Source organism: Delphinapterus leucas, chromosome 4 (assembly GCF_059928025.1).
Source record: "Delphinapterus leucas isolate spDelLeu-1000000601 "Yukka" chromosome 4, BTC_Dleu_Yukka2, whole genome shotgun sequence".
NCBI classification, from domain to species: domain Eukaryota; kingdom Metazoa; phylum Chordata; class Mammalia; order Artiodactyla; family Monodontidae; genus Delphinapterus; species Delphinapterus leucas.
In genome coordinates this window covers 26,060,211-26,085,256 of record NC_143132.1, presented here as the reverse complement: position 1 = coordinate 26,085,256, position 25,046 = coordinate 26,060,211, and the positions used below count along the sequence as shown (strand labels likewise).

Below are 25,046 nucleotides of genomic sequence, written 5' to 3'. Positions count from 1 at the left end.
TCTTTTTAAAGTCTTCCCACTTTCATTTCTGATTTTGTTACACCATTCTCACATACTTTGAAAACCCTCCCACTAACCCATCTGGCATGCTATCCCCATTTTTATTCTTTAAATTCCTCTTTAGGATCAATTTGCTTTAAGAAAACTTGGTTATACTCATAAAAGAGCAAGAGCCACTCAAATGTAGATCTTCCTGTCTACCTATCAGTGTCACCCTTTTAAAATAAAGATATTTCCATGCATATATTTAATATGCCTATTGTAGTAACATAATTTTTCCTCTCACAGGATGATACTCTCAATGGCACTAAAAAACAGCCACAAAACCCAAAACACTTAAGAGTTCTATGACGTGTCCCATTACCTTCTGCTTTTACCCCCAGCCTCTTGAAGATGATCTTATTTATGATTTGGTGGTAATTATGCAGTCTTTCTCTGACGGTTCCCTAGCTGGTCCTGTCAAACAGTACCATCTCTCAGCCGATTACACTGATGCTACATGCCTTTTATTTCACACGTTCTCAAATATCATATCATCTGACTGCCTTACGCATATATACTCTCTGTCAAAGAGTATTACTCTCTGTCAAATTCCTTCTGAATTTGACTACTATATTTCATTTCTCAAAGGACTGGCTTCATATAATTTGGTATTCCATAGGTAGAGCAAATATAATACAACCAATAGTTGGATGTAAAGCTGTAATACATGTTACCATATCAGTAGGAGACTGGAAAGCTCTAAGGGAGTAAGCACTTCGACTTTTACTACAAACTTAAAAGAACCAGAATTAGAGAACTGGCAGTATTAGTTTTCCAAATGGTGGGTTTGTGTGGTCTTTCTTAATTTTTAAATAAGACAAGATAATTTAGTTATGATTTAAGTTCCAGGTTGTTAACAGGCTGTGAAGAAATTTTAAGCACACTGCCTTTAGACATGACCAACATTTGTGCAACAATTCACGCAGTACTGCTTCAAAATCTTTTTTATGGAGGCTCACATTTTGCCCAGAGTAAAGACTTTTCCAAGAATTAAGGTGTTTTCTTTTTATGATGATCTTATCTTGGTTGCTAGGAAAGGGAGAACAAGCACTGCATGTTTACATGTTGCCCATATTAAGCCATGTTTATGTACTTCTTTAAGTAACTGTTAACTGTAAAAATGGAGGGAGAGCTAAACTTCGTTGCACTAAGAATGAAAGGACTGAGCTGTTACGCCTTTGTTTTTGAGGATCAGGTTCCCATTTCTGATAAAAGGACTAGAGGAAAAGTTCTGTAAGTAGAGGTGGCACACCCACAGCCTGAAGTCTGGATCCATACTGCAGCAAGTTAAGTTTAGCCTACAAGTGTTTTTTTTTTTTTTTTTTTTTAAGATTCACATACAATTTTCAATTTCTTGGTTTCTCTTAAAAACAAAATCAGAAGATCTGACAGCAACTGGCTAGTAATGAGAAGCAGCTACTGCCTGAACATTAGGTAAGTGCTCTCCAATTCAAACAGTCCTTATGCTTCCTTTCATGTGTGCAGGAACTTGTGACCTAGCAAGCTCCGCAGCCATGTTGGTTAGTGACTCTCATACTATACTCAGACTCTGTGATGACACAGGTCTGGATTGCTTCTGTGTAAATAATGGCTGTCCCAATGACGCTCTGACGCCCAAAGCGACCAGGCTACTCTGCATTTGATGATCAAGCAGCAGCCAAGCCACGATTCAAGAAGAGTTATTACCATTATACCTACTGCTAGTCACACACGCAGTGGGAGGATGCTCAGATTGTCTATCCTGTCACTGACAAAAGGCAGATCAGCCCGAAGGTGGGAAGGCAAGGATGGATAGTTGGAGCACCTACTTCCTTCCTTAAACCCACAATAGGACAGGCTTCTACCTCTTGGAAAATTTTACCGGTTGTCCTATGTGCCTTAGTGAGTACTATGATAAACAGTGCTCCTTTCGCCACCCCCTCATGCCACCTACAGTCTGCCGTATTCAAATACCCAACATAGCGTATTACTGGCAACTGCACTAAGCCGATATACAGATGGGTTCAGCAACTTGCTTTTTCCACATTTTGAGAATCACTGCCTTAAAGAAAGACATACCAACAGGTGGTCTTTAGACAGCATATTTCTGCTTAGGAGATGTTTATGCCATTTTAAAATTTTTGTGTGAGCTAAGAGGATTAAGCAGTTGGTCAAAGCAGCTTAATCCAATAAAGGAATTATAAGGGCAAATTTCAATCAGCAAAGTGTTCAGAGATGATGTTAAAAGATAAATCTCAACCTCAAATAACCAAGGTACCACAGTAGAACTGAGTTCTTTTATTGATGGATGTATAAACTGCAAATGATTTGTCAAAAAGAAAACCTTTCTCAGTGAATTTTACTTTTTCATTATAATGATTGGGAAATTGGGGAAACACACCTACATAACAACTGTTTATTACTAACAGGGTACAAAAAAATAACAATCCACACTCAATTCTGCTCTCAAACTTAGCTACCTGTTTTAACGAGAAAGGTCCAATAGAACTCTCTGTGAAGATGGACACATTCTCAATCTGTTCTATATAATAGGATAGCCACTAGCTACATGTGGCTATTGAGCCTTTGAAATGTAGCTAGTATGACTGAGGAACTAAAGTTTTAACTTTAATTTTAATTAACTTAAATTTAAATAACCAAATTGTGGTTAGGTTACCATATGGGACAGGGCAGCTTGTCCATAGGTAATTGATGAAGTGAAAGGGTACGTGGAAAAAAATATGAATGGAAGCTATCCATGTTCAGGATACTAAGCTCACAGCAGCACAGAATATAAAAAGCTAAAATTGTTTTTCTAGCACATTAAAATATATTATATTTAGACTATAATTTTTAAGTGGCACAAAGAATTAAAAGTTATATTATAAAAAAATTTTAAGTCAATAATCCAGTTGACCCAAGTAACCCTCTACTTGTTCCATTTTTCTCCTAAATAAAACTTCCCTAAAAATAGGCAAGGTTAAAAATATACACATTACCTAAACAAAAGACAGTCTGGAAAAAAGGCTTTCATAGTAACACTGGATGAAAGAGGATAAACCATTAAGACAAAGGAAATTTATGGGTTCAAAAGCCAGAAATGTGATAGCCATATGCACTCTGCCCTTTATCTCCTGAACTGCCTGCCATCTGCCCAGTTAAGGTTTTGACTGATTTATTTTCTTACAAATAAGAAAAACAAAATGAAAAGCTGTCCTGCAGCTATTTATAAAACATCTGTTTTGCATCTCAACTTCTCTGCTTATATTTGAATCACTGTTCCTGAAATTCTAGTTGACTATTCCTTATATAAATGCTTTATAGCAATATCTATTAATTAGAGATTTACTAGCAAGTGAATTTGAAGGCATTTATAATTCAATTATACTGTAGGTAGTAAATGGTAAAAATTAAGGCTGATGGGAAACAATCACAATTCACCAACCATTTGATTAGAAAAACTAAAGATTAAAAAAAGGTGATAACTGATGAATCATACTGCAAAATATTAAAAAAATATATTGTGACTGTGTATTATAACTGAAGCATAGCAATTCTAGAGTAAAAAGAACTTTGATTAGAACAAAGGGTTTGGAGAACTAGTGTACAATAAAATCATTCCATGATGAAACAAACTTTTAAAAATTATGGTTCAATGCAATGCAACCTTTTACAAAAATATCAGCGTAGTAGAATTTTACCTATTTACACGAAAAAGATATTTCTGATATATTAAAAGACTGGTTATAAATAGTATATATAGCCTGATTTCATTTTTTAAACACAATTTACCACGCACACATGCATACTCTATGCAGAAAATAATTTAGAAAAACAACATACCAAAAATATTACGAGATTATTGGTAGATAGGTGGGATTATAATCTTAAAATTCTTCTTGCTTCCTGTATTTTGATTTTTCTGTAATAGGCATAGTTTGCTTTTTTAATGGAAAAAAAGACTATTATGGGAGAAAAAAAATCTTTTCTCATTTTAAATAGTGAAAATTTAAAACATTAAAAAAAAATGCCCATAAGGAAACATTTTGGTTTGGGAAAGGAAATGGTGTTCCTTAGTCTGAGACAAATTAGGTTTTGTACTGTATGTTCCAGTGAACTAAGTAAAACAAAAAATTTACAGCTGAAATGGTAAAGATACACATACCTAAAATATCCCAATATTCTGAATATTTTTTCAAATTGAGAATTCCCTTAGGCTAACAATGTATCTATCAAAGGATAACCTTCAAATGCAAGAAGTCCCTCTCCCCCAAAGTAAGATTATAACGACAGTATAGTTTTATCTGGCAATCCTTGTTGGAGACCCGGAAGACTTCAAAGGGAATGAGGGAAAAAGACTGATACATGAACAGAATTCATACTGTTGAAAGAAACTGTGGGGAAAGGATTGGCTGGGCAGCTCCTACATGAAGGAAATTACGGCAGCTAGAGCAGAAAAATCTACTGAAAGCCAAATCATAAGAAGGTAAACTCAGGATAAAGTCAAACCTCCTCAATGTACATAAAACAATGAATTATTTTGGCAACGGAGGAGTTGTTCAATATACAAACAAATCATAGTAATCTTTCCAGTAGAATTTCATCTTTTCAGATGAGATGAAAACAAAACCCTTCTATATTTCAATTTAAATCAACACGAACATTTGCATCACATACTATATTTACCAAAGAGCTCCTATATTCATCATCTTTCTGTGATCCTCGCAGCAGCACTGTGAACACAGGCAACATCACCTCTATTTAATACATGTACTCCAAAAGTTAAGCAGTTGCATACTTGGAGGAAGAAGTCAATGGTTCAAAACAGAGGGAACTAGATAAACAAAAGTGTGGAAGTGAGAAAGAAATGGAGGAAAAGAGAGGAAGGGAGAGAGAGCGTGCACAAATGATTGGCTTGTAGAGTGCCTTTGGAAGGGTAATGAAAGATCAAGGTAGCCAGTTAAGCAGATACCTGGTCATGAAATGTCCTACGTGTCATGTTAGGGAGTTAACAGCCTAACCAGATGAAAATAGTAAGGAATCAAAGAATTCTAAGAAAATGAACAGCATGCTCAGATTTGCATTTTAAAGACCTTTCTGGTGATACTGAGAGAGAACTAGGGGTGTGCGGTAGCGATGGGGAAAGGGGGATAAAGTCTATGAAACTGATTAAGTGGGTCTTGAAGTAGTATTGGTAAGAAGGAATAAAGGCCTGGTCAAAGGTATAGCAGTGGGAATGAAAAGTCAGGAACTTTTGGGGAGAATCAACAGGACTCGGGGACAGACTGCATGGAGAGGGTGGGTGGGAGGGAAGCAGTGAGGGAACAGCCGTGCTGCAAGGCCACAGGCCAATTTGCCTTTGAGAACTGAAAAGCCATCCCTGCCAGGGTGCATGGCTTGAAAAGCAGAGCTTAGGTAAGATTTCAGCCATAATTCCTCACTGCATCTACACAACTTTATGTGGACAGTCCTGAAGAAACTGGAACCATTCATTTGCTAAGGGCAGTTTTTCAAAGTTTGGTCCTGAAACCACCTGCATAAGAGTCAGCTGGGATTCTTATTAAAATGCAAATTCCTAGACTCAACTGTAGACCTACTGAAACAAAATATCTCAACTGTAGACCTACTGAAACAAAATTTCTGGGGTACAGGGCCTGGAATTCCATGTGAACCAAAGATGAAGGAAATAAAAATGCATGTGTATATGGAAATGAGAGAAATTTAGTTTGAGAAACGTAAATTCAAGACAGCTGTAGAATATCTAAATGGAGAGGTCCAGCAGGTGGTTGGATATACATTGATAAGTCTGGTGCTTAAAAGACAGATTTGGCCTGTGATATGTTTGTGGAGTTCCATTAGCTTAGAGGTACAGCTGAAGCCAATGCAGTGAAAGAAATAGATGAGTGTGATATGAGAAAAAAAGAAAGAAAGACAAGGACAGAATTCAATGAAACACTAGTATTTCAGGGACCTGTAATAAGCAGTGACCCTAGGAAGAAAAAAGGGCAGAAATAAGAGGCCCGAGATATTTTATCACAGAACCCAGGGAGCTGTTTCAAAAAAGAGGGAAATGTTAAATGTCAGATTTTGAAAACGGCAGGAACATGAACCTATTTATTGTGTTGATAACTAGGAAGTCACTGATGAAAGCATAGGAGGTATGCCAGTTACAGGGGCACGGAAGATAAGTTGGGAGGAGAGACAGAGGGAGACAATGAATGAACACTGCTCTTTCAAGAACTATGGCTTAAGGGAAAGAGAGGAAAGCTTTTTCCCTTGATTTTTTCTTTTTTTTAAACATGGGCGACATGAGCATTTCTGCCATTCTAATCATCTTTTTGGTCAATCTGCCAGGTTACGACGGAGAAGATAACTGTAGGTAGGCAAGATGATGTGTCAATATACGATAAAACAAATGAAGGAGAGGATAAATAAATGAATGAAGAGTGGGTGGTAGAAAAGAGAGACAGAATGTAAGAAGCATGAAATTAAATTGTTCTGTAATTAGTCTCTACCGAGAATTGTGATATTTTCTTTCTGCAGATACTTACGACTGCTATTTCATTTGGTTAGTAAATACACTGGTAATCTAAGGCTGAGTTTTATGGAGAACTGTCTGATTTACTATACAGGAATTATATTTTATTATATTGTATTTATTCTACTTTGTAGTAGAAATATAGCCAAAATGTTGATTGACATTGAATTGAAACTTGATTGTTGATATATTGAAATTATTCTGGTGAGATTTGGTTAAGATTATAAAAGATACTTTAATACTAAATAACAAATGTGCTCAGGGCAAATACTGCGAACAGTGTTAGTGAGGAAGTAGTAAGAATACAAAACCTTTAAAATCTTTCCCAACACTTAAAGATACTAAAGATCCTCTTTAATATTTGAAGATAAAAATATAGAAGTATGAATAAAAGAGGACTTCATGTTAATTTTGAAACAATTCCCCTCCAATAACACCGAACTTCAACATGTGAACTCTGTTTTCAAAACAGACTAGGGGGCTTCCCTGGTGGTGCAGTGGTTAAGAATCTGCCTGCCAACTCAGGGGACGTGGGTTCAGGCCCTGGTCCGGGAGGATCCCACATGCTGTGGAGCGACTGAGCCCATGAGCCACGGCTACTGAGCCTGCGCTCTAGAGCCCGCAAGCCACAACTAGAGAAAACTTGCACACAGCAACGAAGACCCAACGCAGCCAAAAATAAATAAATAAAAATTAAAAAAAAAAAAAGACTAGGAATTATCATTCACTAAATTCATTGTAGATATTATTCCACCAGTTATCATGAGTTTTAGATATTAAAGATGTCATTTAAGTATACCTGTATAACACTTTAGAGGTTGGAAGGCGTTTTTACTGTCTATTAATTTTAATCTCCACATTATATAGGAAAAAAACACTAACTGAATTTTAAATAAGGTAATACATGGAAAAATGTATCAGCGATTGAATTTATTCTTAATAAAAGGCAAATAATCCTATATCGCCTTCCAATGTACCATATAACTTATTCTAATGTCTTTTCCGTCCTCTCTTGTAAGCTTCACAAGTTTATGTTTGTTTTGTTAACTGCCTTATCCTTAGCTACCAGAACAATTTCTGGCACACAGCAGTTGCTCAATTAATATTTACTTAATCAATGTGTATAAAAATTGCTATGAACATAGCTTTAACTCTGAGATTCAGATTTTGATGGGTACACGCAAACCATTATTTTGCCTTACTGTTTTACAGTTGAGACAGTAATGCCAAAAAGCTAACAGAAATAGATACACTAGTTTAAATTTTTTTGTAAATAAACAGACACTGTCCCCCTTTATTACAAACTATAAATCCAAGGCTCAGTGTTTAATGGGTTTATTCCCCTTATCTAAATCCTAATGTGTGCCAAACTGGATTAGAATAATTTAAATCCACTCTAACTAGAACTATAGTTGATAACATTTTGATAATTCTGCAATGTTACTTAGCCACTTTGATTTCAATCATTTATACATTTTGCACGTAACACCTTATCTGAAATTCAGAATGTTAATATCCTTTATAATGTGGAGATTAAATTAAGATGCTGTAAAAGCACCTTTGAACATCTACAGTGCCTTATAAAGTTATGTTGTCTTACCACCTGTTTCCTCTCTCTCTTTCTGGAAGAGTGTTCCAGGTGACTACCGGGGCAGATGAGCAAAAGGGAGACAGCGTGCAATTCCAGGACTGGTGTTAATCTTTTCACTGTTGTTTGCACTGTCTGCCTCCACTTACTTAGAACCCTATTCCCTCTTCAGAGGAAGACTAATCAGGATAAGTATGTTAGCCTCTATTACTTGAATGGTTGGAAGGACAGAGAGCAGTGTTAGAAGAATTGCCTCATCACCAGCTGCCACCTGTATGATTCTGTAGCAAATGTCAGTGTGCAGCTCAACTTCCTTGTCCCTTCTAGGCAGGGACTAGCAAGACTGTCATGTGTGCGTCTCTTCTTCCTAGTTCTTTCCTCCTCTCTGATAATCATCAATCTAATCCAAGAGTTCTAAAATACCACATTTTCTTGACAGACTATTTAGATTATAATCCATATGGAGATTGCATCATCCCACTCTCTTAGGTCATGAGAAATGTCTATTTTTGGATATTCCACCAAATGTGTATTAATCAAATAATATCATAGGTAGAAGTAACTTTTAAAAAGCAAGCATTTCTTGGGACCCAAATTTTGTTCCTTGCTTGAACATTCACATTTGTGTAATTCATCTGTAACTTTGCCTGAAAGTTACTTAATATCTCCTAGATTCTTAAGAGTTCATGTAATTTTTTTTGGAAGGAGAAATGATTTAGGCACTTGGACTTTTTGGAATCAGATACCTTAGGTTTGGACTTCCAAGCTGTGTGATTTTGGACTAGTTTCCCAGACTCTCTACTCATTTCCCTCATTCATCAAATTGGGATAAGCTAGCACCTAGCTCATACAGTTGTATTAAGAACGAAATGATGCATGTAACACAGAATACCTGACAAACAATACTGACTATTATTTAGGTAAGTCACTTACCTAAAAGTGTAAATCCCTTAAGTATCTGACAGCTGGACTAGCTTCTCCCAACTAGAGAGTGATTATTTCACTTCTTCTAGAGTAGAGACAGAAACTTATCTTTGTCTTCTTTCTTCACCGGCATTATTTTGCATGCAACAGAAAAATTACTCTTTATTTCTGGGCAGCTAATTTCTCTTTATAAACTCTCTAGTAACAGTTATTCAAATTATTTCAACCATGAAAAGTGCATTCCTTTTCTAAGAATAGATATTAATATTTTTGACCTAAGTATTAAAAGATTTTCAATCTAGATTTGTTTCCGTATAACTCATAAAACATTTCTTTTCATCTTTGTCAACACACTGGAAGGAATGAATTATGAATCTGAATCAGAATGTCATTTTTATCTATTTTAACAAATCCTTTATTTATCATTATGATGTTTCTATTAATAAGATATTCTGGGTTGTATATTGTTTCTTTGTTTTCAACTTAAAATCACTGATTTAAAGAACATACTTTTATCATTACTGATTTAAAAAGTACTCTGGATCATCAAATACCTTGGGGGTCATCATTATGAGCAAACATCACTATGCTGAGGTGTTCTGAATAACAAGAGTTGTAGTGTGTAAATGAATGTAGAAACTCCCACTCTAAACACAGCTCTGTTTAAGACTTCTTGCTCTGTGTTTGGAGAAAAATACTATGTCTGTTTTCTACCTTCCTGATTGAAAAAGATAACCATATATCACTCTTAGTATTATTTGCTACATTTTTCTTTTGAATATGATACAAAGTTCTTCTATTAGTAAAATTTGTAAAACTTTTCGGAGACTCCAGAAAGGTCTCAGGCAATTCTGTGAAAGGGCAGAAAAATAGCAAAAGAGTTTCACTGTGGGCCAGTTTAAGGGAAAAATATAAAAAAAGACAGTTCTCTCAAGTCTCCTTTAGACTGATTCACTGATCAATCGCATACTCATTCATAACTTCTTGCCAGTCCTTGTACTTGATTATATACTAGTAAATAAAAGACTCTAATCCATGTCTTTACGCAATAAGAAATGGGGGAGGGGTGGCGCATTAAACAAACACATAAGCAAATAGTTACAACAACAAATTATAGCAAGTGCCATGAAGGAAAGGGCGCTATGAGGACAAGCAGGTTGGGGCTGACAGCGGTGGCAGGGGCAGAGGAAGAAGTGCTAGGGCAGGGAAGACCGCTTTGAGAAATGCCTTTCCAAGCGCCAGGGCAGGCAGGTTCTTTCCTGCGGCGCTGCCTTGCACGTATTTTCGCCAGGCACCTAAGTCCATACCTTCTCCACAGTGCGCTTCCAACCCCAACACTTCTGATCGCAGGGGTGGAGGGGAATTCACTTATTTATTTACTCATTCATTTTGAAAGGAGATACACGTGGTACAGGAATAATAGTTTAACTTTAGACATGTAGTTGGAAGTACTTATGGGCTATACAAGTGAAGATGTCTACAAACTAGTTGCATATATAGATGTGTAGCTTGGGGGTGGGGAGAAAGAGGTAGGAGGAGATCTGCTACATATCAGCGCATAAAAGGCCATGAAAGCCCAGACAGAGTGACGATGGAAGGTCTAGGACAGAGCATGCCAACATAAACAACAACAACAACAAAAAAGACACTACAAAGATTATCAGGACTAATCAGAGGCATTAGGAAAACCAATAAGTGAATGCCATCAACATAGCAGGGCTGGTCTGCAATTTAAAACTTAAAATATGGCAAAGGTCAATATCCATTTCTCACAACGGTTACAACTGCTCTGACACCAGAGACCTGATCTGAATCCCTTCTGTGTCAATTACTATCTATATGACTTTAGGGTAACTTTATTTGACCTCAGAACCTTCATTTTGCCACATATAATTAAGGATACTACTATTTATCTCTTAGTCCTGATGAGAGACCTCTATAAACATTAGCTGCAATAAATGCTCCATTATGCTTAAAAATCAGTTGGTAAAGTAAGGGTGTACAACCACCCTAGTCACTTCTACAAGCATGTTAGCCATATACTGTATCACTAAATAGGAGCAAATAAATATTAATCATTTCCTATTTAAAACGTACACGGGCATATACCTGTAGCTGAACTGACAGAATAGTCACACACACAGTGGGAATTCCCTGGAGGTCCAGTGGTTAGGGCTCCGCGTTTCCACTGAAGGGGGCACAGGTCGATTCCTAGTCAGGGAACTAAGATCCCACGTGCTGAGTGGCGTGCCCACCCCTACCCCCCCAAAAAAACAAAGCCAGAAGTAACTTGCCTATGGTCTCACAGCTACTAAATGTGGATTCAAATCCAGAGAGTCAGGCTCTGGAGTGAGTGCCCCCACCAGGAGTTTTTGGACCTCAGTGGCACAGAATTAGGAACCTGTGCTCCTAATCACCACACTACAATTACTCTGCAGCTTCACTGTGAGTATCAAGAGCAAACAAATAAATCTGAGTGCCACTGCTTATACTGCCAAGTATTCTTGGAACAAATGGCAACAACTGGAGTTCAGCCTTTTGAATTAGATTCTGGCACAATAATTTCAAGATTAAGAAATAAAAATATAAAACTGCTCTTACTGGTAACATTTGAGAACCAGTATGACACAATAAACTTAGGTATCTCACCAAGAAAACCCAACTAGTAAGTGGCAGGGTCAAGATTCAAGGCCAGGTCTGAGCCCAAGGCCCACATGCTCAATCACTACAGCAGAAGTGGAGCAGTAGCAGATGTATCCAGCTGTAGAAAAGCAATCTTTCCTGTAAAGGTATGAGGAAGGTGGAATTACCACGTTAGTCTGTCATGAACAGAGGCTGGGAGAAAGCAGGGAGTAGTTTTCCTAAGTTTATAACATCTAACTTACCTATAATGAGCAGTAGCGTTAATCATCACATCTTATGTACCGAGATGGGTCAGAAACTTGAAAATTCTTATAAGCTTTTTGGCAACAAGTTCACATGAGATCTGGCTGCATGCCCATCCTCAGAATACAATGCCTCATTCTCTAAAAATCCCTTCCAGTTCAAACTCCTGGGTTAGAAGAATCACCAGAGCATTACTTGTTGGTCTTAGTTATAGCTCAAATAGTTTGTCTTCAATGTGGTAACCTTTAATTACTAGAAAGGCCTCTCTATGGCTGATTTTGCTAGGCGCATACTCAATGTCCTTTGTCCCTTTCTTTGGAAAACACTGATTTTATTTGGAGCAGCTTCTCTTGAAAGGGGAGTGGAATGTATAAGAAATTGTTAGGTGGGACTTTAGGAAAAGCTCCTTTTTAGATACAGGAGAGAATGCTAACATGTATCTTTTGTCAGATGTCCTTTCTTTTCTGTCTGAGAATAAGGAAGCAATGGCTGGAGTTCTAGCATCCACCCTGGCTCATGAGATGACTGACGATGGCAAATATGTGTTAAGGAAAGTGGATTAGAAAAACAGAAGCAGCTTGAGTCTTTCTGATCATGGAGCTACCATACCAACTCCAGACTCAACTTCTTTTAATATAAGACATATAAATATCCCTTCCATTTTATTTCGTCATTATTATTTGGATTTTCTATTACATACAGCCAGACCTAACTCCTAATGGAATATACCATTCCAACTGAAACTCATGTACGATCTCAATTTTAAATTCATCCTAGACTTTAAAATTAGACAGCTTAAAGTTAAAAGGAGAAAAAGTTGGGAGTAACTAAAAAGAGGCCACCATTACTAGGACTGGGATAAGAATCTGGAACCTGGCTCCTCAGATATGGGTTGTTAGTTAAGTCACAAGTCTTTACCAGATGTTGTTAGCCTAGTTTTATTTTTAAAAAATATTCTATAATTTAAAGTTATCATCAATTAAACCTACATTTCACTTCTACCCTCCCTACTCCTGTCCAAATAATGAGATTTTACTATCAGAGCCATTTAAAAAGTGTTCAAATTTATTTAAAGTAGAATTAAAAGGCAGTTAAAGAAAAAATAAACCTTTCATCTGTATTTCTAAGTATATCAAAGATAGCCAAGCTAAAGTTCAAAAGGCATATTAGGCTTTATATTTAAAAGTGCTCTTTTAGTTAATAGCAAGGCATGATGTTTGTCATTACGGGAAACAAGAGAAAGAGGTTAATGCCAGATTGAATTAGCAATATACAGTCTCCTTATCACAAGTAAAGTGGTGGGCTTTTACTTAAGTGGAAAGATGCTGATGTGCCACAAGCAAGTCAAAGGAAGAGCTGTTGACAGGCTTTGAGTAGTTAATAATCAATCGTGACTTCCAAGCTAAGTCAAGATTTAATATTGAGATTCAAACTGCTTCCTGACTACTGACCATGTGAACCATGTTTGGTCAAAGACACAGAGAATCAAGGCAGAATGAGATTAAAAGTGAGCATTGGGTTCACCAGTGCCTTAACCAAGTGAGAACACCTATAGACTTCTCTTGCTGGAAAGATTACTAAGGATCTGCATTAGGGTCTGTTTCTAGAAAAGTTCCTGGGCAGTTCAACAAATTAGAGGAGAATGAAGTCTGAGATGGATTTTACAGTCCAAGATGGACTAGTAGGCATTAAAAATGCTTACTAATCAACTAGCAAGATCAACTCACACTGAAAACTTTGGCATAAGAGGAATTGATCTTGTCTTATAAAAAAGTTTCTCTCGGGCTTCCCTGGTGGTGCAGTGGTTGAGAGTCCGCCTGCCGATGCAGGGGACACGGGTTCGTGCCCCGGTCTGGGAGGATCCCACATGCCGTGGAGCGGTTGGGCCCGTGAGCCATGGCCGCTGAGCCTGCGCGTCCGGAGCCTGTGCTCCGCAACGGGAGAGGCCACAACAGTGAGAGGCCCGTGTACAGGAAAGAAAAAAAAAAAAAAAAGTTTCTCTCTATAGAATAGAAAGGAAGTCAATTATTAGAGGAAGGTACAAATACTAATTATTTGCACAGTATTTTGGTACAAAATGAAAACTGACAGTATGAAGTAATAGATTGGAGCCCTGGATCTCTCTCCCATCCCCCAGCTGTAGTTTCATTTCTGACTTTCTTATATTACAGTTGAGTTTCATTACTGGCTCCTGACCACTCTGGGCTACCTTCCTCCCAGACTTAATAGCCTAGGTAATAGTAGTCGGTAAATAACTTTAGAGATTTTAGCACCATGAACCATGAGGCATATTAATGTATTTGATCATACATGCATATAGCGTCTTAGTGTCAAGGACAGGCCATCAGTATTAAGAAGTTTAAGCATCTATCTCCTAATCCTAGAAGTGGACAAGTAATTCTAATGGTGAATTATAAGTGCCCCCCCCATCAATCTCCTTAAAGTGCATTTATTAGGTCCTTGAAGTATATCACCTATGGGTTGAAAGTATATGAAATGTAGGTACTCGTTTACTTTTAAGTACTGTAAAGTCACAGAAAAAAAGGCAACTTAGAGCCAAGCTCAGAATATGAAATCTCTCCTACAAGATTAGACTGTCTTTTGTTATTTCTTTCTTTCATCTTAATTTTATAAATATATGCATGAGCACATTTTAAAAAATTTGATTAGACTAGTTTTGATTTGACATAAGCAACACTTGATTAGCGCAGTTTTGATTTGACATAAGTAACAATCCAAAAGGTGTAAAATATTTTTGTTTACTACAAACCTGTGGACTCAAAACTACCCTAAAAATTCCAAGAAAATTTTTATCTAGCCTCTTAGCTGAAAAAAGAATAGAAGGCTTTAGAGCAAACTCAGCAATTAGAAAGCTAAGGAACCAAGTAACAGCAACATTACCATACTACAAAAAAGTTATACCAAAAATAGTAAAGTTAAATGTCATATTTTTTTTAAAGTCCCTCTTATCTATTTATTGATTGGCACTGTGCTGAGAATTTGGTAGGGGAAAGAAAACTTCAAAAACATTTAAAAAGGTTTACTGACATAGACAAAGAATAGACTTTGTTATTTTTCAGGTATGTGATTACTTTATTATCACTTTTTACCATTGATTTTTAAAAAACCTGTATACTGGGCTTCCCTGGTGGCGCAGTGGTTGAGAGTCCGCCTGCCGATGCAGGGTACACAGGTTCGTGCCCCAGTCCGGGAAGATCCCACATACTGCGGAGCGGCTAGGCCCATGAGCCATGGCCGCTAAGCCTGCGCGTCCGGAGCCTGTGCTCCGCGACAGGAGAGGCCACAAGAGTGAGAGGCCCGCGTACCGCAAAAAAATAAATCAATAAAAAAAAATAAAAACCTGTATACTGATAGAAAAATAGAAATTTTGAGGAATTCAGGGTTCTCATTTCCCTCCTTTTCCCCTAAAATTCCTAATACTTAGAAAAAAATCTCATGATATTAAAATGGTTATATGCACAAGCTCATCACTGTAGTAAATATAAAATGTAGTGTATCTGTGAGATCTAGGAATTGACTTCAGATAACTTGAGAAGAAAATTCTAAAATAATTTTTCTTATGACGATTTAATTGGCATTTAAAAATATAAAACCTTGAGTGTACATAGAATATAGAGTTCTAATACAAATTGAGAATAATTTTCGTCTTTTAAGTTAAAGACAACTCTTATTTCAACACATAGGACTTATGACAAGCTTATATATTGAGATAAATATTATCAGAGATGAAATATTTATAAGATGGTACCTGAGGAATACTTGTATATTCTCTATACAATGATGAAGAACCAATTAAAAGGCATTAAAAACAGGCTAGAAAAGCAAATATGAAAGTTTACATTTCTGTAGATAAATCCTATCACAGCATGAACAACACTAATGATTTAGCAGGAAGCACTGATAAGGAAAAGTTGGCTGACCGAATATCAAGGAGAGCAATTAGGACTCAGGAAAACAGGTTTCTAATATTAGCCCTATCAACTAAAATAACTACTGACAGTAGATCAATGGAATTAAAATCACATATACTAGAACTAGATTGGCAGGCTTCAAAGCCCAGCACTGTCATTCACTGCTGGGCAACTTCAAAGTGCATTTTTTAGGTCTTGAAGGTTAGACTCCATCAACTTTAAAATGGATAATAGTAGCCATCCCAGAGCTATTTTGAGCTGAAATAGATAATCCATGTAAGGTGCTTAGTACAATGCCTGGCACATAACAACAGCTTGCCATCACTGCTAGAGCAACCTTGAACAGTCCAACTACCTGGTTGCCAGTTTTCCTCAATGTAAATACAGGTTTGGCTGAGTCATTTCTAATGCCTTTGCCCATCTAAAACTAAAATCTACAATGTAAAAGAATGTATAGGGCCAACTCTATTTCTAAAGAACATACATTAATATCTTTCACTCTAGCATGATTAAGGACATGGTAATTTAAATGCTACAGAAGAATCATGTTTTTAAGTCATCCCTTTGAAATTAGTTATAATGCTACATTTACTAAAGCCAAAGTTTTATGTGTTCTATGCAACCCACAGGAAATCCATGATCTTCCATCGATTATCATGTTTAGCAACTACAGTTCTGAGTACAATGGCAAAACTGTCAAAACCAATATTATCTTAAACGGAAAATGAATGTCATATAATTAACTCTACATGTTTTTAGTAGCCTACTTATGGTTATAATTTTGACTTTTACTGCAGAGTATCTATATATATTAATTTGGTGCCTACAACAATTTCTGAAAAACAAGTCTCAATAGGAATCTCAAGGTACATAATCCTATTTTTTTTAATGGCAAGAACATTTGATATTTCCTATTTAATAAATAGAACAAGTAGAGATAATACAAATTAATCTAAAGAGCTAACAAAATCTCTCTACTGAAATGTTACAATTCAAAATTCAAATGGCAGGCCAACTTTTTTTATTGCTAGAATATTAAGATTCTTTTTTAGTGTGACTCAAATATTAAAAAAAAAAATCAGAATTTATCATGGTAACATCAAGATTAAGAAAACATATCCCACATGTTTCTCAGGGACAAACTACTGATACCCACAGACACATTAATTGTGCACCAACCCAAATACTTTAATAGAGATTTTTTTTTTAAAGTATTTGGAGAACTCTTTTTCGTATACTCTTAGAGATACTACTGAGAAATTTTAAAAGCCTTTTTAGTTTAAAAAGGTTTTTTAGTTTAAAAAGCCTTTTTAGGTGTGTGTGATCACTGAAAAGAGGTTATCTAAAAATTTTAAAATGTGTTGCAGATAATAAGATAGCACTGGGGAAAAAAGTTATAGCTCACCTCAATTAGGTACTAGCACGGTAGGCCAAAAGAATAAAATTACATTCGCCTATCAATGTAAATGTTTGGTTATGTTATTTCTTAATATTAAAACAAAACAAAACACACACACACGTGTGTTAAAATCTGACAACTTAAGCTCTCAAACCAGCAAAGTTTACTAGTCAATACTCATTCCTCATTTTTATATTAGTAAAAATGGGATTAATGCTGTGGGAGTTAAAAAAAAAAAGTTTCTTTTAAATTCATAGCTGTGCTACCTTGTTTCATTTCCAGAAACCCTTATCTTTAACAGATCTCCACTTCATACTTGACACAATTTACAATCATTCAAGAAATTTTAGTTTTACCTTGTAACTAGTTCAGCATAAAATAGTTCTGTAAAGTTCACGCCATAAAATTACACTGTGTCCTTACCATCAATATTTAGCTCAAAACAAACGTGGCAGAAGGAGAGTGTTTCTTTGTCTGTTCCCAGTTTACAAACACTGCAGATGTTGTCATCATTCAGATCAATGCTTACAAACTGCTCCTCTTCGTTCATAGTGCCCCTGTTAAGAAACAGAAAAAGAAAGTTACACAATTTCAAGAACTTGCCATTAACGGCAATATTAGGAACTTCTAGGAAGACAGAAGGATGCTGTTCAGGTTATCTAAAGCAACAGCCCCATCAAACAAGCATTGCCATACTTGTACTTCAATATTATACTTTTATTGTGCAAAGACACAAAGCTAGTAAAACTTAAAGCCTAGCCGTAAGTGACACTACGCCTAAGCGCCTTTTTCGGTCTTGTGTTTTATTTAGTTGAGGGGGTCTGACGGAAAGCAGTTTTCGGGTATTCTAGCCCACCCCCATCCCTGAGTAGGTGAAGGATCTTAGCAGCGACACCTATTCAACTACCGGGGTCAACCTACTTAACGCTGTTAAAGGTAGGACGAACGATCTGCTCGGGACATTGCTTTGCTAACTTCATTGTGGGAACCTCAGATGCGTTTCGCTAGCTCGGCGTAGTGAGGTTTCCTATTCGGGATCCGGGGCAGGAAAATGCACATGGAAAAGTGAACACTAGGGAGGGGGCCCGGCCGCTTACAAAGCATCCTCACGGAAGGTCGGGCAGCGGCTCCGCTGTGCGGCCCGGGCACGGCCGGAGGCGGGGTGGCCAAGCAAGGCTGGGGGTCCCGGAGCCCGGCCGGCAGGAGCGCCACGTCCCCTCGCCCCGGGCTTCCTCCCACCCAGGAAGAAGGCGTTCGAGGGCCACGGCAGCTGGTCCATCTGGACTCAGCGCCTCTGGGAGCCGGGTCCCCGGCGTTTGGGGCGCGCGCTTGCCCCTCAGGGTGCCGCGAACCCGTGTCATTCTCTCCGACCGTCCGTCGGGGCAGCCCGCGCGAAGCAGCGCCAGGGGCCGCGGGGCTTAGAGTGCGAAGGCGGGTGGACCGGGGGGGCGGGGACCGGGGCGCAGGCAGTCGGGGGCAGGGGAGCTGGGGCTTTACCGTCCGGCTTCGCGCGCCGCCGCCGATCCGCGCGGCCCAGGCTCCTCCACTATTGTTTCCGGCCGCAGCGCAGGCGGCCGCAGCGGAGAAGGCTGCCGTGCGCCGGCCCCGCCCCCTCCCGCCGGTGCCATCCCTCGGAGGCTCTGGGGGGGATGGGGGACGGCGCGGCTAATAGCCAAGCCGCGCGCTCTCTCGGCGGCCGCGGGCACCGCCGGTCCCCTGCTGCACCGACGCCGCGGCCTCAACTCGGATTTTCTCTTGATTCCGCGCCTCTTGGCCGGGGTCTCTTACCGTTCTGTGGAAGGTAGCTCCTCGCACGCCCCCTCCTCTAGGCAAGTAGATAGAGGAGCCCGTTACCACCTCCCCCTTCAGGGTAGTGGAAACTACTGCCCCCGGGCGGGGGCCGCAGGGGCGGGGGCAGAAAAGTGACGAGTGGATGGGTGAGAGGGCCAGAGATGCGTGGGTGGAACTTCGTGTGAAATCGGTAGACTGAAGCAAAATAGTATCATTTGATCTTTGAGTTAGGTGCCAGTTGAAGTATTTAATGAGGGAAAAGTTCGTTTTCAAGTTTCATAATTTAGGGATAATCTTAAATACAGAAGCTTATTTTTTACAGATTGTCTTAGAAATGGGGCGCCCCTCCCCTGTAATATGGCGCATTCCTTACACGCCCACGAGGATAATCCCGGAGCCCCACCTCTTACTTTAGGTCCTGCCTCTTTAAAAAGCTGATCTCTTTTTGCCCACTTTGCTTGACATTTTAAACCATTTTTTAAAGGTTATAATTCATGTAACACTTTCACTTACATTTTCTATTGTAATCCTCAAAACAGCCAAAGAAGAGAAACGAAAAGAGTTTTCTTCTTTTGCATCCTAAAAATGACTAACCCAGATTATCTATTGGTTAGAAACAGAGCTGGGACTTGAACCCAAGGCTGCCGACGTAAAATCGCTGCTATTTTCCAGAGCATCATAAACAGCTGTCCTGGTTACACCAACAAAGAGAAAGGGGACTAGGTTGTCAGTCTACATGTAACCGGTGGTAGGAATGGATTCCATAGATCTTGGGAACTTCTAGACCAAATTGACACTTGATATAAACCATCAGTGCCCCAGAAAAGTGGTCTGTGTTTTTGCTACTTGAAGTGTAGGAGATGAACCAGCAACATTGGCCTCACCTGCCTGGTATCTTGTTAGAAACGTAGACTATCGAGTCTCACCCAAGACTTCCTGAATCAGAACCTGTATTTTAACAAGACCCCCCAGGTGATTCCTATGCAGATGAAAGTTTGAGAAGCACTAATTGAAATAGAAAAATCTATGCGTTTTCTACTTGAATTACACATTTTAAGTAAATATGACTAAAATGTCTTACATCTTGGATTCTACCCATCTTTTCAATGAAAGTGCTTTCTAAAATCACTAACAAGGGACTTCCCTGGTGGTCCAGTGGGTAAGACTCTGCTCCTAAAGCAGGGGCCTGGGTTCGATCTCTGGTCAGGGAACTAGATCCCACACGCATGCCACAATGAAGATCCTGTCTGTGTGCTGCGGCTTAATGATTTTCTTGTATCGAACAAGTTCTTTTCATTTCTCAGGGTTATCTCTCTTTCTGTGGCATTTTGCCTTTTTAACTCTCCTTAAACCTTTCACCTTGTTTTTTATTTTTAAATTATTTTTAAAAGCCTACACATTGGGGTTTAACTTACAGAAAAAAATTTTTCCCGTTTTCAAAGTACAGTTGCTGAGTCCACCACCCCAATTAAGATACAGAACATTTCCACGACCCCAGAATTCCCTACGCCCCTTCTCAGTCAAGCCTCCCACCAACATCTGATCTAATTTATATCACTAAAGACAAGTTTTACCTGCTCTAGGACTTTATGTACATGGGAATAAATGGTATGTATTATTTTGTGATTGCTCTCATTCAGCATGTTTTTGAGATTCACAATGATGTTTTGTAATAGTAGTTCCTTTTATTGCTGAATAATATTCCACAGTTTGTTTATCCATTCACATATTGATGAATACTTGAATTGTTTCTAGTTTGGAGACTATTATAAAGCTGCTATGAGTATTAATGTAAAAGTCTCTTTGTGTGTTTATGTTTTCTTTCTCTTAGGTGAATAACTAGGAGTGGAATTGCCGAGTCGTATGTATGGTAAGTGTACACTTACTTTTCATTTTAAAATAAATTGCCAAACTGCTTTCCCATGTGGTTATGCCATTTTACATAGTTAGGACTGTTTTGTTTTCTTGATGATTTGACCCTTTTATCATTGCTGATATTTTTATCTCTGGCAGTATTTCTTCTCCTGAAATCTACTTTATCCGATATCAATATAGCCACTCCTGCTCTCTTATGATTAGTGTTTCCATGTGTTTCTTTTCTCCTCTTTTTATTTTTAACCCCTCTATGTCTTTATATTAATGTGCTGCCTGTTTCTATTAACAGACTATTTTTTCCTCTGCTGGGTACGTCATATTTTCTTGCTTTTTATATGATATGCATTGATTGGTTGCTGAACAATGTAAAAGTGATATTGTTGAGTGTAGTAGGCAGAATAGCTCCCCAAAGATGTTCACACCCTAATCCCTGCATCCTGTGAATATGTATGTAACATAGCAAAAGAGATTTTGCAGATATAATTAAGGTTGTGGACTTTAAGAGGGAGATTATCCTGGATTACTGGGGGGTGATCCCAGTTTAATCACATGAACCCTTAAAAGCAAAGAACTTTCTCCAACTAAAGTCAAGAGATGCAGCAGAAGAGGAAGTCAAAGTGATTAGAAATTTTGAGTTAGCATTGCTCTAGGAGCAAAGACTGGATCCCAGCTGACAGCCAGCAAGGAAATGGGGACTTCGGTCCTAAAACTTGGAGAACTAAATTCAGCCAAAAAACTGAATGGATTTGGAAGTTCATTCCAGTACCTGGTCTACATCTTGATTTTAGCTTTGTGAAATTCTAAATGGAGGATTAGAAATCCATTGTACCTGGACTTCTTACCTACAGAACTGTGAGATAGTAAATGGTATTGTCTTAAGCCATTAAATTTGTGTTAATTTGTTATGGCAGCATTAAAAATCTAATACATTGAGTGTCTAGATTTTTAAAGAGTGTTGGGCTTTATTTGGGAGGCTGTTACTCTAGTAGCCTATTAAACTTTTGTGAGACTCTAGACTATCCTTTTGCTATAAGAATTTCTTGTTCTCTCTTAAGGAGTGGCTTAGGCTGTCTATTGTATGTCACAGGTTTTTAATAAAGTTTCTATACTCTACTTGGAGAAAACTCAAATTATTACTTTCCCTATGAGTTCCAGTAGTTGTTCATATTGTAGTTCCCAAGTAATTCTTTTTTCCCTGGTAATTAATTTTTGCACAGCCTCTTGGAGCTTCACCCTGTACATGCACAGCTTAGTATTCAGGTGAAGACTTAAAGCGTGTTCTGAAACTCTTTCTGTGTATAGCTCTTCCTTTCTAGCATTCCTGATTACAAATTCCAGACATCTTGTACTCCCCAGACTCAATCTTTGTCTCCTCCTCCCAGCTTTGCTTGGATCTCCTCATGTGGACCATGGTTTGAAAGTACCTCCAGGCATAAAACCAGGGCAATTGTAGGGCTCACCTCATTTGTTTCCTTTCTTTCTGGGATGACATGTTTGCTCTGCGTGTGTTTCAGTGTCTGAAAATAGATATTTCATAAATTTTGCCCTGTTTTCTAACTTTGAAGAGCTATTCTGGTACTCCTTACTCCATCCTGGCTAGAATCCCTTGTTATTTTTGTCAGTGGATCCTTCATTCATCAAATAAGAGCTTCTTCCCAGGTCTCTTTGCTTCCAATCTAGTTTTTTTTCAATCCATCTTTCACAGTCCATTATGAAATAAACACAGGTGAACTCCTCTTCTCAAAAACTTGTCATGGCATCTTGCCTTTCTCCTAACAGTAATACATGTATCTATTCAGCATTTAGACAGTTACAATGGGCTTTCCAGTTTACTGTCTCATTTGATAAAACCTAACATTTACTTGGATAGTCAAGGATTTTATTTTTAATTAACTGCAATCCTTTCTAATTTAGTAACTGAGTAAAGTGTGCAAAAATGTGTTACAAACTGTAAGGGGATATATACAAAAATTAGTTATATAATTTGTTCTTGACCTAAAACCGACATTACCTTGACTTCAGGCTTAAATCAGTTAGGAATCCTTTCAGATGAAAGTAACAGGAAACCTGATTAACAGTGTCTGAATCAGGTAAGGTTTTATTTGTTTCACCGAACAAGATCTGAGGAGCCATCTCCCGGCAGTGGTTCATTGGCTCATTATATCAGGACTACCCTCTCTGCATCTATTCTGGCTTTCCCTTTCAAGAGCAGAATGGCTGCCCCACAGTTAAGCAACATATTGTCTTCCAGGCAAGAGGATGGAAATGGAAGATGTAGGGAGAAGTGGGAGGGAAAGCTGCCTCTTTCATTTTTGTGAGGAAGGAAAAGCTTTCCTGAGAGACCCCAGCAGATTTCTGCTTATATCAAATCACTAGAAATTATATGACAACAATGGATTCTAGGGAAGCGAGTATTTAGTTTTTTCAACCTCTATAACAGAGGCAAGGAAAAGAAGTTAGGTATATAAACCAACAATGACTGCTAGAGAGTTTACATAATTTTCTTTTCTGAATATCATTTTTATGTCTGCTTTGGTGCAAATGACCCTCGCTCATCATTCCAATGAATGTCTGCTATAAAAATTTCTCTAATCTTCTCGCTTTTCTGAATCCCCACAACTCTTGTTCATACCACTGCTATTCTTGGTATTTTTTCTGGCATGTTCCTATTTTAAAGTAAAGGATTCAGTATACTTAGTGTACCTATTCATCCATCTCTTACCTTTGCTGTCTTTGCTTCTCTTTATGTGTTAATTCATTCTCTGCTGTTGGAGATGTGCTTCATCCATTTAGCCTGGAAGATTGATGCATGCAGCCCCAGGCTTAGAGCCTTCTAGTACCATGACCCTAAAGGACCCGGAACTCAAGATGTGTGCATAATCAATTGCATTATTATTTCCACTTCTTCATACCCTCCCTCTGCCATGTGACCTCATAACTCACTATAGTGGGCAGAATATATTTCCGCACCCTGATGGAATATTAATGAACATGACGTGAGCAGAGACCTTAAATGTGCTTGTGTGATTTAACTTGGCTTCTTGTGCCTCTGTCATATATCACTAAGAGAATTTCGCCCAGATAGTTGCCAGTGCAAGGAGATTGAAAGATGTGGAGCAGACCTGCGTCCAATCAGCAGCCTAAAGCTAGGGAGGCCTACCTGACCTACAAACCTGTGATAGATGCTTGTTGTTATAAGCACTGAGTTGTGGGTTGTTTTGTTATGCAACATATTGTAGTGATGGTTGTTAATACAGCAGGATTCTAAATGGCCAAGTTTAATTCATATGCTTATTTCTGAATCAATTATAGTGGCTAGTATTGGGTTGGCCAAAAAGTTCATTCGGCTTTTGCATTAAGATGTTACGGAAAAGCCGAATGAACTTTTTGGCCAAACCAGTACTTTAATTGGCCAGGCTTGGATTACATTCCCGCATCTCCCACCTCACCCCTCCGCAGAAAACAGGTTGGCTCAGGAATGGGGCTGCAGGGATTAAAATTTGATCTCATAATATGGGAGAAGAACTCCTCCAAAGAAAAGTGGTTGTTGTTACCAGAAGAAGGGAGTTGGTTTGAAAATATAACAAACAGGCAAAAACTATTGTTAATTCACTCTGGTGTTCTTTATACTTCAATATTCATTGCTAGAATTTAAGCCGGTTGTTTGCAAGGAAGCCTGCTTTAGTCATCTTGTATTTCAACACTTACCTTACAGATTGTGCTTGTATCAGTTAGGATTAGGTTTCACGGCAGTAATATAAAAACCCTGAATACAAGTAACTTTAAAAGATAGGGCTTTATTTTTTCTCTTACATTAAAGTCTGGGGATGTGCAGTCTAGGGTAGGTGTGGTGGCTCTGACCCACAAAGTTCTCAGGAACACATACTGCTCCTAGTTTTCTACTCTGTCATCCCTAGGACATGGGCTCATCTTTTTGTGCAAGAGATAGCCCCTTTCGTTAGAGACAAATGTTAAACAGCAGGGTGGAGGAAAATGAGAAGACAGGGCAAAGAATATATACCAGCTGCTTTTTAAGGATATTTCTGAGAAGCTGCTACAAAACATTTCTGGTTACCTCCCACCCTTTCAGTG

The 25,046-nt window shown here is 38.3% G+C and overlaps 1 protein-coding gene and 1 long non-coding RNA gene across 6 annotated transcripts in view; one reads left to right on the top strand and one right to left on the bottom strand.

Moving 5' to 3' along the window:
- The window catches only part of C4H21orf91 (chromosome 4 C21orf91 homolog), a 32,150-nt gene extending 12,986 nt beyond the window's left edge, over positions 1 to 19,164 (bottom strand). For 2 of the 5 annotated variants that reach the window (XM_030760833.2, XM_089910370.1), the window contains exons 1-2: positions 18,386 to 18,653; positions 17,712 to 17,845 (exon numbers count right to left, since the gene is read on the bottom strand). In XM_030760833.2, coding sequence (XP_030616693.2) covers positions 17,712 to 17,845; positions 18,386 to 18,567 — 316 coding nt within the window. In that variant the 5' untranslated portion in view covers positions 18,568 to 18,653. The other 3 variants (XM_022574927.2, XM_022574842.2, XM_089910371.1) reach the window with 3 other exon arrangements.
- Positions 17,830 to 25,046, top strand: part of LOC149749288 (uncharacterized) — a 183,594-nt gene continuing 176,377 nt past the window's right edge. Inside the window, exons 1-2 of the long non-coding RNA XR_016392970.1 lie at positions 17,830 to 18,224; positions 20,911 to 20,949. This is a non-coding gene — a long non-coding RNA (uncharacterized LOC149749288). The remainder of the gene's footprint in view (positions 18,225 to 20,910; positions 20,950 to 25,046) is intronic.